The sequence below is a fragment of the Sus scrofa genome, chromosome Y (genome assembly GCF_054392235.1).
Source record: "Sus scrofa isolate SSC_HxYL_T2T_F1_AM1 chromosome Y, Sscrofa_HxYL_maternal_Yorkshire_Landrace_v2.0, whole genome shotgun sequence".
Lineage (NCBI taxonomy): Eukaryota > Metazoa > Chordata > Mammalia > Artiodactyla > Suidae > Sus > Sus scrofa.
Genome location: NC_139402.1, coordinates 10015421 through 10028725, shown reverse-complemented (window position 1 = coordinate 10028725; position 13305 = coordinate 10015421). Strand labels below are relative to the sequence as shown.

General features: G+C 49.1%; 1 protein-coding gene across 3 annotated transcripts in view; it reads right to left on the bottom strand.

The window, feature by feature from the left end:
* The window catches only part of SHROOM2 (shroom family member 2), a 154378-nt gene that overhangs the window by 58006 nt on the left and 83067 nt on the right, over positions 1-13305 (bottom strand). For all 3 annotated transcript variants that reach the window (XM_085009002.1, XM_085009003.1, XM_085009004.1), the window contains one exon: positions 5178-5309. In XM_085009002.1, the coding sequence (XP_084865128.1) occupies positions 5178-5309 (132 nt within the window). The remainder of the gene's footprint in view (positions 1-5177; positions 5310-13305) is intronic.

Here is a 13305-nt window from a genome sequence, read left to right as displayed (position 1 = left end):
TACCTTTACTGTTGTCAATTAAGGTGGGTGGAAGGCGACCTGCACCCCATGAGCTAAGAACGGCTTTTAGATTTAGTGGGAGGAGGGGAGCAGGATCAAAAAGTATTTCCTGATCGGTGAGAATTACATGAAATGCAAATTTCAGGGCTCAAAAATAAAGTCTGATGGGAACTCCTGCATGGCTGTTTACACACAGTGTGGAGCTGCTTCCCAAGACAGAGCTGAGTAGCTTCCACAGGCACTGGCCTGAAATACGATCAGGAGTCCCTTACAGAACAAGTTTGCAGACCCTGGTTTAGTGCAAGAAATGGTTCTTACTATGCACGGCTGACACTCAAAACACAACCAAAAGAGAATGATGTTTAGGAGTTCCCGTTGTAGCTCAGCAGCAACGAACCTGACTAGTAACAAATCCTACTAGTATCGATGAGAATGCGGGTTCGATCCCTGGCCTCACTCAGTGGGTCAAGGATCTGGCATTGCCATTGGCTGTGGTGTAGGCTGGCAGCTGCAGGACCAATTCGCCCCCTCGCCTGGGAACCTCCATATGCTGCAGGTGCGGCCCTAAAAAAGCAAAAAATAATTTAAAAAATTTTTTTAAAGATTGATGTTCAAATTAAAAAGCTGAGTGATAACATTACTTGTCCAAACCCAAATACTGAAGTACAGGCGTACCTCATCTGGCTGCAGTTTGTGGTTACTGCACTTTTTACCAATCGAAGGTCTGCGGCAATCCTGCATCAGAGCAGGTCTATCAGTGCCATTTTCCCAACACCATTTGCTCACTCTGTGTATCTGTCACTTTTTTTTTTTTTCCTTTTGAGGCCACACCTGTGGCATATGGAAATTCCCTGACATATGGAATTCCACAGCCACAGCAACACTGGATCCAAGCTGCATCTGTGACCTACACTGCAGCTGCAGCAACACAGGATTCTTAACCCACTGAGAGAGGCCAGGGATTGAACTTGAATCCTCATGGATACTAGCTGGGTTCTTAACCTGCTGAGCCACTGGGGAAACTCCACATTTTAAAAATTATTGCAATATTTCACATTTTTTCATTATTGTTCTCTTCCTTATGGTGATCTGTGATCACTGATCTTTGGTGTTACTATTGCGGAAAAGATAAATTTACTGAAAGCTCAAGCGATGATGAGCCCTTTTTAGCAATTAAGTATTTTTAAATTAAGGCACGTACATTTATTTTTAGACATAATAGTGGATACTTAAAGCTCTCAAAGGTGAAACTATTTCTCCAGGCATGCTAAGTGTTTTCATTAAAGCTCAAGGAAGCTCTAACCCTCATGCCTCAAGAAACAACAATGTGGCCACTTGGGATTTAAGGAGAACCAGGATGAGAAAGAAAAATGTGTGACCAGGGCAAGGAGGTGATGACAACCTGGGTTCCACATCGTGTCCTCAGGGGACAGACCAGGTACCCTTTCCAGAAACAGAGCACATCCGGGTCCATCCCGTCACCGATATTCCTGTACAGATTGTTCCAGGAGATCGTAGCTCCAAGCGCGTATAAATAAAGCTGGGCACTGTTTCCACAAGGCATAGATGTTGTTTTAATCAAGAAACTGCCAGGAGTTCCTGTAGTGGCTCAGCGGAAACATCTAGCATCCGTGAGGACTAAGTTCGATCCCTGGCCTCGCTAGAGGGGGTTAAGGATCCGAGGTGTGTCACAGGTGAGGCTCGGATCATGTGCTGCTGTGCCTATGGCATAGGTTGGTGGCTACAGGTCCGATTTGACCCCTAGCCTGGGATCTTCCATATACCACGAGTGCACCCCTTCAAAAAAAAAAAGAAACCGACAAATGGATTTCACGGAGATTCTATTAGATTAAGTTGCTCCGATAATGAAACGTAAGAGAGCACACTTTTTACTGCAGTTTTTACCACTTGGATGAGCATCTGGTTTTTCAAAAATACCCTGGGCTGCAAATATTCTAATCTCACATGGCTTTCAATAGGTAATACTGGGTTGAAGATGTTTTTCCTACACATGATGTAAGCACTTTATTTTGCAAATTTGCAACAGACCAGGATTTTCTAAGAGCCAAAAATTGATTCTGAGGTAGTTGCATTGGCGCCAAACACACGCAGACATGCATATCCCGTAGATATGCATGCACACACGCGCACACAGATACACATATACTCTCACACGTGCACTTGCAGACACCCCAAAGGCACACTACTTGCTGTTACTATCATCCTTCTACCAGACTAGTGAAGACATGGCCACTAAGTCGAGGTGACTGTCAGCACACTGTGACCGGCAGGAACAGCTCCACGCCAGCTCCCTCATGGTGCTGCCACATGTTTGCCTGGCATTAGCCACTCTGTCCATGAAATGTGGGCTGCAGGTAAGCCAGGTGGACCGTCACTCCCCCTCCCACTGGCTCACAATTCTCATGTTCTCTGTTTCACAGTCATCCAGAAACCAGCAGGCCCCCCATTCAGCATCTACTTAGGATAAAAACTCTCAAAAAATGGGTACAGAAGGAACATACCTCAACATACTAAAGGTCATATGTGGAGTTCCCATTGTGGCTTAGTAGAAACTCCTAGAACTCAATGAATTTGGTCAAGTCATAGTATATAAAATTAATATACAGAAATCTGTGGTATTTCCAGATACTAAGAGCAAACTTTCAGAAAGAGAAATTAAGGAGATAACCCCGTTTACTATCACATCAAAAAGAATAAAAGACCTAGGAATAAATCAAACTAAGGAGGTTGAAGACTTGTACTCAGAAAACAGCAAGACACTGAATTAAAAAAAAAAAAAAAAAAAAAATGGGAGTTCCCGTCGTGGCGCAGTGGTTAACGAATCCGACTAGGAACCATGAGGTTGCGGGTTCGGTCCCTGCCCTTGCGCAGTGGGTTAACGATCCGGCGTTGCCGTGAGCTGTGGTGTAGGTCGCAGACACGGCTCGGATCCCGCGTTGCTGTGGCTCTGGCGTAGGCCGGTGGCTACAGCTCCGATTCAACCCCTAGCCTGGGAACCTCCATATGCCGCAGGAGCGGCCCAAGAAATAGCAACAACAACAACAAAAGACAAAAGACAAAAAGACAAAAAAAAAAAAAAAAATGAAGATGGCATACATGGATGGAAAGACAGACCATGTTCATAGATTAGAAGATTGTTGTTCAAATGACCATGCTACCCAAGGCAATCTACAGATTCAATGCAATCCCTATCAAAAAACCAAGGGCAGGAGTTCCCGCTGTGGCACAACAGGATTAGTAGTGTCTTGGGAGCACTGGGATGCAGATTCAATCCCCAGCCCAGCACAGTGGGTTAAGGATCCAGCATTGCTGCAGCTGCAGCTGAGGTCACAACTGCAGCACGGATCTGATCCCTGCCCTGGGAACTCCTTATGCTGTGAGGCAACCAAAAAAGAAAAAGAAAAACAAAAATCAAGGGCATTTTTCACAGAGCTAAAATAATTGAAAATTTGTATGGAAATAGGAAAGACCCTGCACAACCAAAAATAAAAAAATCTGAAAGAACAGAGCTGGAGAAATCATCTTCTTTGACTCGATTATGCTACAAAACTACCAACATCAAAATAGTGTGGTACGGGGGGGGGGGCGGAGACAGACACATAGATCAATGGAACAGAATGTAGAGAGCCCAGAAGTAAATCCACACACTTGTGGTCAATTAATCTACTACAAAGGAAGCAAAAATATACAATGGAGAAAACACAGTCTCTTCAGTAACTGGTGCTGGGAAAACTAGACAGCTACATGTACAAGAATGAAATGAGAACACTCTCTAACATCATATGCAAAAGTAAACTCAAAATGGATCAAAGACCTAAATGTAATAAGACCAAATACTATAAAACTCCTAGAGAAAAACAAAGACAGAACGCTCTTTGACATAAGTTGTAGGAGTATTTTTTGGGATCCGTCTCCGAAGGCGAAGGAAACAAAAGCAAAAATACACAAATGGGACCTAATTAAAACCAAAGGCTTTTTCAGAGGGAAAGAAACCAACAAAATAAAAAGACAACCTACTGAATGGGAAAAATATTTGCAAATGATATGACCAAGGAGGGGTTAATATGCAAACTATATCAACAGTTCATACATCTCAGTATCAAAAACACAAATAACCTGATGTAAAAATGGGCAGATCTGAATACGCCTTTTTCCATAGGAGGCATAGACGGCCCATGAAAAGATGCTCCACATTGCTAATCAGAGAAATGCAAATCAAAACCACAATGAGGTATCACCTCACACCTGTCAGAAAGGTTATCCTCAAAAAGAACATAACAAATGCTGAAGAGGGTATCGAGAAAAGGGAACCCTTGGGCACTGTTGGTGAGAAAGTAAGAATGGTCCTCAAAAGGCTAAAACTAGAACCACCACATGAACCCGCAACCCCACTCCCGGGCGTATAGCCATAGAAAACGGGAACACATATTCAAAAAGATACACACAACTCCATGTTCACAGCAGCGTTATTTACAATCGTCAATATATGCAAGCGACACAAGTGTCCATCAACAGACGAATGGATAAAAAATATAAATACACATATCTTGCTATATATCTTAGTGTATACAAACACACACACTCTCACACACACATGTGCCCGCAAAATGGAATACTGCTCACTCATTTAAAAAAAAGATTGAAATGTTGCTAGCTATATTAACGTGGATGGATCTGGAAGGTATTATTATGTTTAGTGAAGTAAGTCAGACAGAGAAAGACACATCCTGTATAGTATCACTTATATGTGCAAACTAAAAAATACATAAATGAATGTAACAGAACAGAAACAGACTCACAGGTACAGAGAACAAACTAATGGTGACCAGTGGGGAGCGGGAAGAGGGGGAGGGCACGATAGGGGGAGATGAGCACAAACTACTCTGTATCAAATTAGCTGCAAGGACATCTTACACAGCACAGGGAACAGAGCCCAACTGTTCTAGTAACTACGAATGGAGGATAATCTATAAAAATTCTGGATCACGTTATACACCTGCAACTCCTATAATATTGTAGAGTAACTACACCTCGACAAAAAATACTTACGTAAAATAAATTCAGAAAGGTCCTAGGACAGCAAGGCAGGGAGGTCACGAGTGTCACGGGATGTGGAACCAGCCTCCCACCCCAGCGGGGCAGGACGGAGCACCTACCTGGCGTGGTGCCGGCCGGGCCAGGCGGGGCAGGTGCTGCTGGAGGAGAGCGAGGAGGTGGACGACTCGGGGTGGCCGTCGGAGAACTTGGTGGCATGCCAGGAGTGCGGCCTCCAGCTCAGCTCGTTCCTCCTGAAAGAGGCGCAGACAGCTCAGGAACTTCACACCCAGGACAGCTTCAGGCCAGGACAGGAGCAAGAGGCGGAAAAAGTCCACGGGATTTATGGCACGGCCTTCGGGGGCTGCCGCTGGGTCCGGACACCAGCCCTCCCTGGAGGTATTTGCTCCTGGACAACTTCCCTCACGGCAGAGTGAGCCTCACGGGCTCCAAAGGGAAGCAGCCCTTAGGCTTCCAAACTTATGCCAAGTCCAAAAATACACCCCATCCCCGCCCCCACAAGCCCACAGAGGAAACTTGTGTTTTCCGAGTCAGTGTGACGCTGCACAGGCCCCTGGCCTCCTTGAGGAGAAGCCACTGGCTGGGGAAGGGCTCGGGGGCTCCCCACTCAGCTGGGTCCCGCAGAGCTTCCACTGCGCTTCCATTTATCCACTCCCTGAGCGAAGTCAACACGGATACCCCGGAGTGCACGGGAACTAGGGCACACCTGCTCCTCTGAGCCTCCCAGGGGGTGTGAGGTCACCTGAGGGTCCCCCCCGAATCATAGGAACCACCACACCCTAGACTGCGAGGCTCCCGCCAGGGCTCTGGACATGGCAGGGGCCTTCCTGCCCCCTCTATACTGCCCCGCCATCTGCGGGTGGTTTCTTAGGGCTTTAGCCGCTCCTGCCCAGGGGGGGCTGAGGCGTGCCCAGCTGGGAAGCCCTAGAGCTGCTGCAGGATCGTCACAGAGCCTCCAGGAGAAAGCTGCCAAGTGAGGAGACCGGCCACGCTCGCCTCTCCTCTTCCTTCAACTTAGGGCAGAACTGCCCGCCCCCCGGGGACACTTTACAGCTGCATCAAGATCGGAGAAGGAGCACCATTAGGCCTCCGGCATTCTGCCAAAAAGCAAAAATCTTAAAATTATACAATAAAGGAGTTCCTGTCGTGGTGCAGTGGAAACGAATCCGACGGAATCATGAGGTCGCGGGTTCGATCCCTGGCCTCACTCTGTGGGTTAAGGATCCAGTATTGCCGTGAGCAGACGTGGGTCGCAGACGTGGCTCGGATCTGACACGGCTGCGGCTGTGGTGTAGACTGGCAGCTACAGCTCTGATTTGACCCCTAGCCTGGGAACCTCCATATGCTGCGGGTTAGGTCCTAAAAAGACCAAAAAAAAAAAAACTATACAATAAAGCATATTAAAGAAAACCCCCGAAGCCTTTATAACATAAACCTTCAGATAATTATGGAGGAAAAGTACATGGATGGCAAAATGTAGAACGTGTTGCCTTTATGGTGGTTTCCCATGACTGAAAGCATAAAACAGATGAATTCATCACATCACAAAAGTAAAGGGATCGTAAAACCAAGACTGTACCTCATAGAGTTTCTCAAAATCCTCATAAGGAAAGTTCGGGCCACGTGAATTTCATTTTCAGATGGCTTTTTCTGTGCTATAATATCCATAACTTCTTTCATCTTCCTTTATAGTTAGTTAATGAAGGCAATAAACTAGACTGAAAACTGCAGACAAAAGGGCAAAAAAAGGCTTGGACACTGTGGCAATATATGTCAACCCTATACTTGGTATGAGCGGGGGATGAGCTGGTTTACTGTGGCAGCCTCGCTCCGTGCGTAGAATGTTTAAAATACAGGCGGACCTCAGAGATATCTGCGTTGGGTTGCAGATCATCACAATAAAGGGAGGATTTTTTTAGACAAGAAAGAGAGCTAGTGACATGAATTTTTTGCTCTCCCAGTGCACATAAAATTTATGTTTCCACTATCCTACAGTCTATGATGGGAGTTGTGCAACAGCATCATGTCTAAAAACAATGTACAGACAACTTAAAAATACTTTCTTGCATAGTATGAGAAAAACAATGTGTATATATATATGAGTGGGTCATTTTGCTGTACAGCAGAAATTGGCTCAACATGGTAAATCAATTACAATTTAATAAAATTTTTAAATACTTTCTTGCTAAAAAATACTAACCATCTGAGCCTTCAGTGAGTCCTAGCAGTAACAGTAGCAGTAACGTCAAAGAGCACAGATTATAGATACCATAACAAATACAATCAAAAGTTTGAAATACTGTGAAAATTACCAAAATGTGACACAGAGGTACCAAATGAGCAAATACTGCCAGAAAAAGGCACCCACAGACTTGCTTGACACAGGAGTGCCCCAACCTTCAGCTTGTTAAAAAGCACAGGGTGTGTAAAATACAATTAAGTGAACTACAGTAGGACAAGGTATGCCTGTATACAGACAGGGGCTTGCACTCTGAGAAGATACAGTCCACAGTTATGGTACTAACCACGGCTTGGGAAAAAAAAAAGAAAGAAAACAGCGTGAAAAGGGGTGCGCCTGCAAGCTCTAAGTGAGGAATCACAGCTCTTGGGGACAGAGAAATTTTCTTAAAAACTGTGTGCTTTTGTCAAGTCCTCGGACTTTCCTAGAGTACAATGAATGTATCTGGGAACCGTGGGGGCGTTAGGTGGTTTCTGTTCGTCAGCCTCTCTGATGCCCTGAAACGGCTGGGTTTGTGCTGATAACATGGGGGCAATCTGGCTAAGCGCTGGTCTCTCGGTCACAGACCTGCTACGACACTGGACAGAAAAACCTGCTGCGGGGCGGGGGAGGGTTAGGACGGAATGCTCTGGCGCCACCTAGCGTTCCCAGGTGGAACGGAAACGACAGGGCCGCTTTAAATCCTTATTTCAACAAGACTCATCTGTTTCTACTCACACCTGAGATTCCTTCCACTCAGGTGGCTTCAAACCACCCGCCCCCCGGAAGTGTGGCGCCGCGAGGCGTGCAAAGGCCACAAGATGTGCCAAACCAGGCGAGCAAGACGCCCCGCCGTGAGGGCCTCGGGGAACTCGGAGCACCTGGGACCCGGTGCGGAGTTCAGCACCCTGCCTGCTCACGGGGCTGGAAAGGACGCGCACAACAGCAGGCACTGCAGCCGTCCCCTCCCGGGGCGATGCCTACTACGAGCAACCGTCGGCCCAGGCCCACCACCCCCGGGGTCACACAGCCCCTGGTGGACAGCAAACGCGAATGGGCCAGAGGGCTGTGAAAGGGAGCCCCCTGCGCACGCAAGGAGCAGACTGGGGAGCCCGGTCACGAAGCCCCTTCCGGAAGGAGGAGCAGGGAGGGTGGCCTCCGGCCCTACCAACAGCCGGGAGGGGCCTACGGAGCCGCTCCAGAGGCTGGAGGAGGGAGGGAGGGAGGGCGCGGAGGGAGCCGGCTCCGCCCAGCCCGAAGGCCCGCGCAGCTCGGCCCTAAGGTGCCCTGGGCAGTGCCACGGTGCAGGACAGAGTGGGCAGGGGGGCGCGGGGGACGGCCGTGACCGAAGAGAGCGGGGGTGGGGGTGCTGACCCCTCCCGGCGCAATCCCAGCAGCTGCAGAAACTACAGCGGCGGAGGCCAAGTCACGCCCGCCGGAGACGACCCTCCCCACGCGGTCAGCCCAGGGCGGGGGAGGAAATCCTGCTGATGCAAACGGCTAGTGCTGCTGGGACAGCTTAGAGAAGAGGCGTATTGTATGACGCACGGGACGTTTAAAAATTAAAAGGCCAAGATGACAAAATAAACCGTAACCTAAAGATGACCACGAATAATACCTCTGCATGTCTTTCTACCTGTTTCACACAGTGGGGAGCGTCCTGCAGGCGCGGGGGCGGCGCCCTCCCTCAGCAGCCCACCTGGTTTGGTGAGCATGTCTCCATGTCACCGTCACTCTTCTAATACGTAAATTTTTTTTTCTTCTTCTTTTTTTTTTTTTAAGGCCGCGCTCGTGGTCCATGAAAGCTCTCGGGCGAGGGGTTCGATTGGAGCCACAGCTGCTGGCCTAAGTTACAGCAAACAACGTGGGATCCGAGCCACGTCTGCGACCTACACCCCAGTTCATGGTAACGCGGGATCCTTACCCCACGGAGTGAGACCAAGGATCAAACCTGCATCCTCATGGTTACAGTCGGACTCATTTCCACTGCATCACAACAGGAACTCTAAAATGTCATTTTTAATCGTGCCTAGTACTCCTTTTGTAAAATACTGAAAAGCGATGGTGTTGATGACACTGGGTTTTTCGGTTTCCAAACGGAATTATTCATCCTAATGAAGGGGCCCCTGAAATCATTCCCACAAGCTGCACACCAAAATTAATCCAAATTTTCCTCAATTTTTACAAGGAACTTTATATGCTAGGTGGTATTTTTTTTAAGTAAGGAGTTTAGATCACAAATACAAAAAAAAAATGCTAGGGTATCACTGATAATTAAGAACAACAGATCTAGATATCTGAAATTCATTTTTAAAAGAATTACTAAAATAAGTGCTCCAATGAAATGTTTATCTTTCACAGAAAGAGAATTCCCTACTCCCTTCAAAAAAAAAAAAAAATCATATGAATGCAGGGTTATTTTCCTAAGCTTTCCAAATGCAACAAACAAGTACAGCCTCATAAAATAAACACAGTGAGGTCAGTCCGACAGCGGCAGACCTTCAGGCTGGGAAGCCAATGAGAAGGGAAGGGCCCCCGTGGCTGGACTCCGTGGTGGGGGGCACGCACCAAGGGTGCTGCCTCAGGAAAACAAAATCAACAGTGATGCCCTGGGGTCACCTTAGAGGGAAGTGAATGGGGGCAGGGGCGGGGTTGCAGATGAAAGCCTGGCTGGGAAGCCCCACAAGTGCCCCCGCCCCCGTGAGTCCTGGGGATGACAGGAGCAAGCTTCAGGCATAAGGGCAGCCCTCAGACCTTAGGGAAGGAGGGGGTGCAGAGGCCCCAAGGAACAGTCCCACAGCAGGCACAGTCTCAGGAGATGCTGAGGCTGAAGAAAAGCGACAACTGTGGACACCCGCCTTATTCTCCAAAAACGAAAACACACGCATACAGAGCACAAAATAAAGCCTCGCCCTGAGCTGCCGCTTCCTTCCTGCTCCTTCCAGCCTCTGGAGGACTAGGTCCTCACCAGCCTCTCCCACTCCTTGTCTCACTACCTCCCACCACACCCATCTCCCTGGCACTCAGCTCTGGCTCCTGCTCTCCCTCCAGAACCCTCGGCTGCTCCCAGCTGCCATGGAGTTATTTCCCCAACCTTTCCGAACGCAGCAAACAGGTGCCATGGAGTGAAGTCCACGCCCTCGGTCCCGTGAGCGCCCTCCCTGGGCCAGGAGCATGGGCACCGCCGGGCACAGGCTGTGATGGCCCAAGTCCTCCTGGTCACTCAGAGGCGAGCTCAGATCTGGGATGTGCTGCACTAGGCTGAGCTGCCTTCGCCCCTCGTCCCCTCCTGCCACCTCTTTAGGAGGCCCTGGTATCGTGATCAAAGATGGAGAGCCCTCCCTCCGTCCGTCCGTCCTCCCTCCCTCCCTTCCTTCCATCAGAGCCACCGCTCATTAGAGCTTTTCCAGTCCCTGATGATCAGCCCACGCAGCCGCCAGCTCCTAGAGGGCAGGACCTCACAGCATCATGTTAGCCACGTGGCTGGAGGGATTCTAACACGCGTTACATGAATGTATAAACACGCAGGTCACCGCACGCGCTACGTGGCAGAGTTCTTTTCCCCGGCACTGACATGACAACACAATGCCGTGGGTGGTGACATCACGCTTGATAAAACAGGATACGAGTCCAGTCTTTCCTGCCTTTATACACGAGAATGAAGATAAAAATTCCCACATGACCCAAGTAGCTCAAACAGATACAAGACATCAAAGCAGCACTTTAAACAAATGCCAGAGCCGAGTGGCAGCATTCACACGGGATGAAAGCATCGGGGTTCCTCCCCAGGAGGCTGGGCACCCCTTATCTGTGCCAGAGCAAAGGCAAGTGCACACGTGTCTCAGGCCCCGCTGCTCCCCGGGTGCATTAGCAGAAAAGACTGCCTAGAAATATCACACCATGAACGCAGGCGGAACTGGGGCAGACTCAAGTGACTTGGCTTTTTTTCTATTAACTTTTTTTGGTGGGGGCATAACTATCTCACACAGTACTACCAGCACTAAAAAGGCTTGGTCCAAACCACCCCTAGTCACAGTCCGTATTCCCAGCAGCTCAACACACAGTTTAGTTCAACTCGATGTTTTCAGACTGACACCAACGCAACTTCCTGGCTACATTTCAACAGAATGGATTTTTGGGCCAAGACACTTAACTGTGCAAGCATTAATATAACTAAGAGTCAGGAGGCCTAAAGATTAGCCTCAGAGCTGGGGAGTCTTATACATAAGAGTTTAGAAACAGGAATTCCTGTCGTGGCATAGGGGAAACGAATCCAACTAGGAACCATGTGGTTTCGGGTTCAATCCCTGGCCTTGCTCTGTGGGTTAAGGATCCGGCATTGCCATGAGCTGTGGTGCAGGTCACAGATCTGGCATTGCTGTGGCTGTCGTGTGGGCTGGCAACTGGAGCTCTATTTTGACCCCAAGCCTGGGAACCTCCATATGCCGTGGGTGTGGCCCTGGAAAAGACAAAAAATAAATAAAAGAGAATAGAAACAAAAATAGGGGAAGCATTCTCTGCCAGTCTTAACATATTTTATAAACATCACTCACACACCCTGCAGTGCAAACAAAATTTTTACTTTTCACCACTCTCTTCTTGGCCTAGACTAGGAACCGTCTCACGTAATTAGAGATTCATCGGATTAAACAGTTTACGCCGCACAGTAAATCTAAATCTGAAAAGAAGCAACCTTTCACCCAAAAACCCCATTCCGATCTAGGTGGGTGTTTTCCCTCCGGATTTTATTTAATAAAACCAGGAATGGACAACAGCCCCAACGAGTCCGTGTCTGACCAGCACAAACCTCCGAGTCGACTGTTTGAACAAATAGGCTCAGCAGCAAACAGCCATCATCGCCCACGCGTGCAACCTAGAAACCCTCTCCGAAACTGGAGCAAAGAACCTCAGATCACCCTCCACAAGCACGCGTGTTCACCAACACTCATCCACATCCCCACCAACACACACACCCTCCAGCTGGAACTCCTGGTTTCTGCCCTCCCCAGGGGGGCGGGGGCAGGAGAGGGGGAGGGGGAGGGGAGGGGGAGGGGAGGGGAAGAGGAGGGGAGGGAGAAGGGAGGGAGGAACCTGTGGACGTCCTAGCTGCCCCCTCTCCTCTTGCCGCTTCAAGAACATCCGCGCTCATGGATGCTGGGGCCACGCACGGAGCCCCCCTGTTCCAGGGCAGCTCCAAGGAGCCGGCAGCAGAGGGGAACGCAGCAGGGTGTCGGCTTGGTGCAGAACTCACAGCACCCTCCGTGACATCCAGAAACCCACGCCAACTGCAAGACACATGCTCAGAGCAGGCACGGACCCCGTCACTAGACCGGACCCCTCTGTTCCTCCACGCCACCATGCCCGGCTAACCCTTGCAGCCCCCTTGCAGGCGCCCGCAGGGAACTTCCATCCTTGGGTGTTAATCTGCCTCTGAATGCGAGCTTAGCACACGTAATTAGAGTCAGGCAAGGTTTAAGGCCCTCAGCAACGAGGCAGGGAATAATGAGCGTGAAGCACACGTATGGATAACTTGGGAAGGATGGGCTGGCAGGCACCCTCTGCAATAAACAGGACTCAGAGTACCATCGGAATTTGGAAGAAAGACCACAAGAGTAATATTTAAAAGAGATTTTCCCTACAGTATTTGAAGCTGCATGTACTTTCTAGGAGCTGAACATACGGTCATCTGCCTCTGACCTGGCAACAAGCCCACCGCTGTCCCGAGGGCTTTCAGCCCTGAGCCACTCCTCATCCATCAGGGCAATGCTGCAAGTGACCCAGTTCTGGGTCTTAACGTTTTGCACACACACGCACTTAAGCCGGTGGCAAGACCACTGTGGCCCTCGGGGAAATACCAGCCCTGACCTGCCCGGCAGGATCTCTGGGGCGGGACAGGACACCAAGGAAGAAAGCAGAGGGGACACCTGTACAGAGACAGACGCGAGCAACGATGACCACATCTGCCTGAACTTTCCTGCGAGCCGCACTGTCTTGGCCAAGCAAAGACGGAG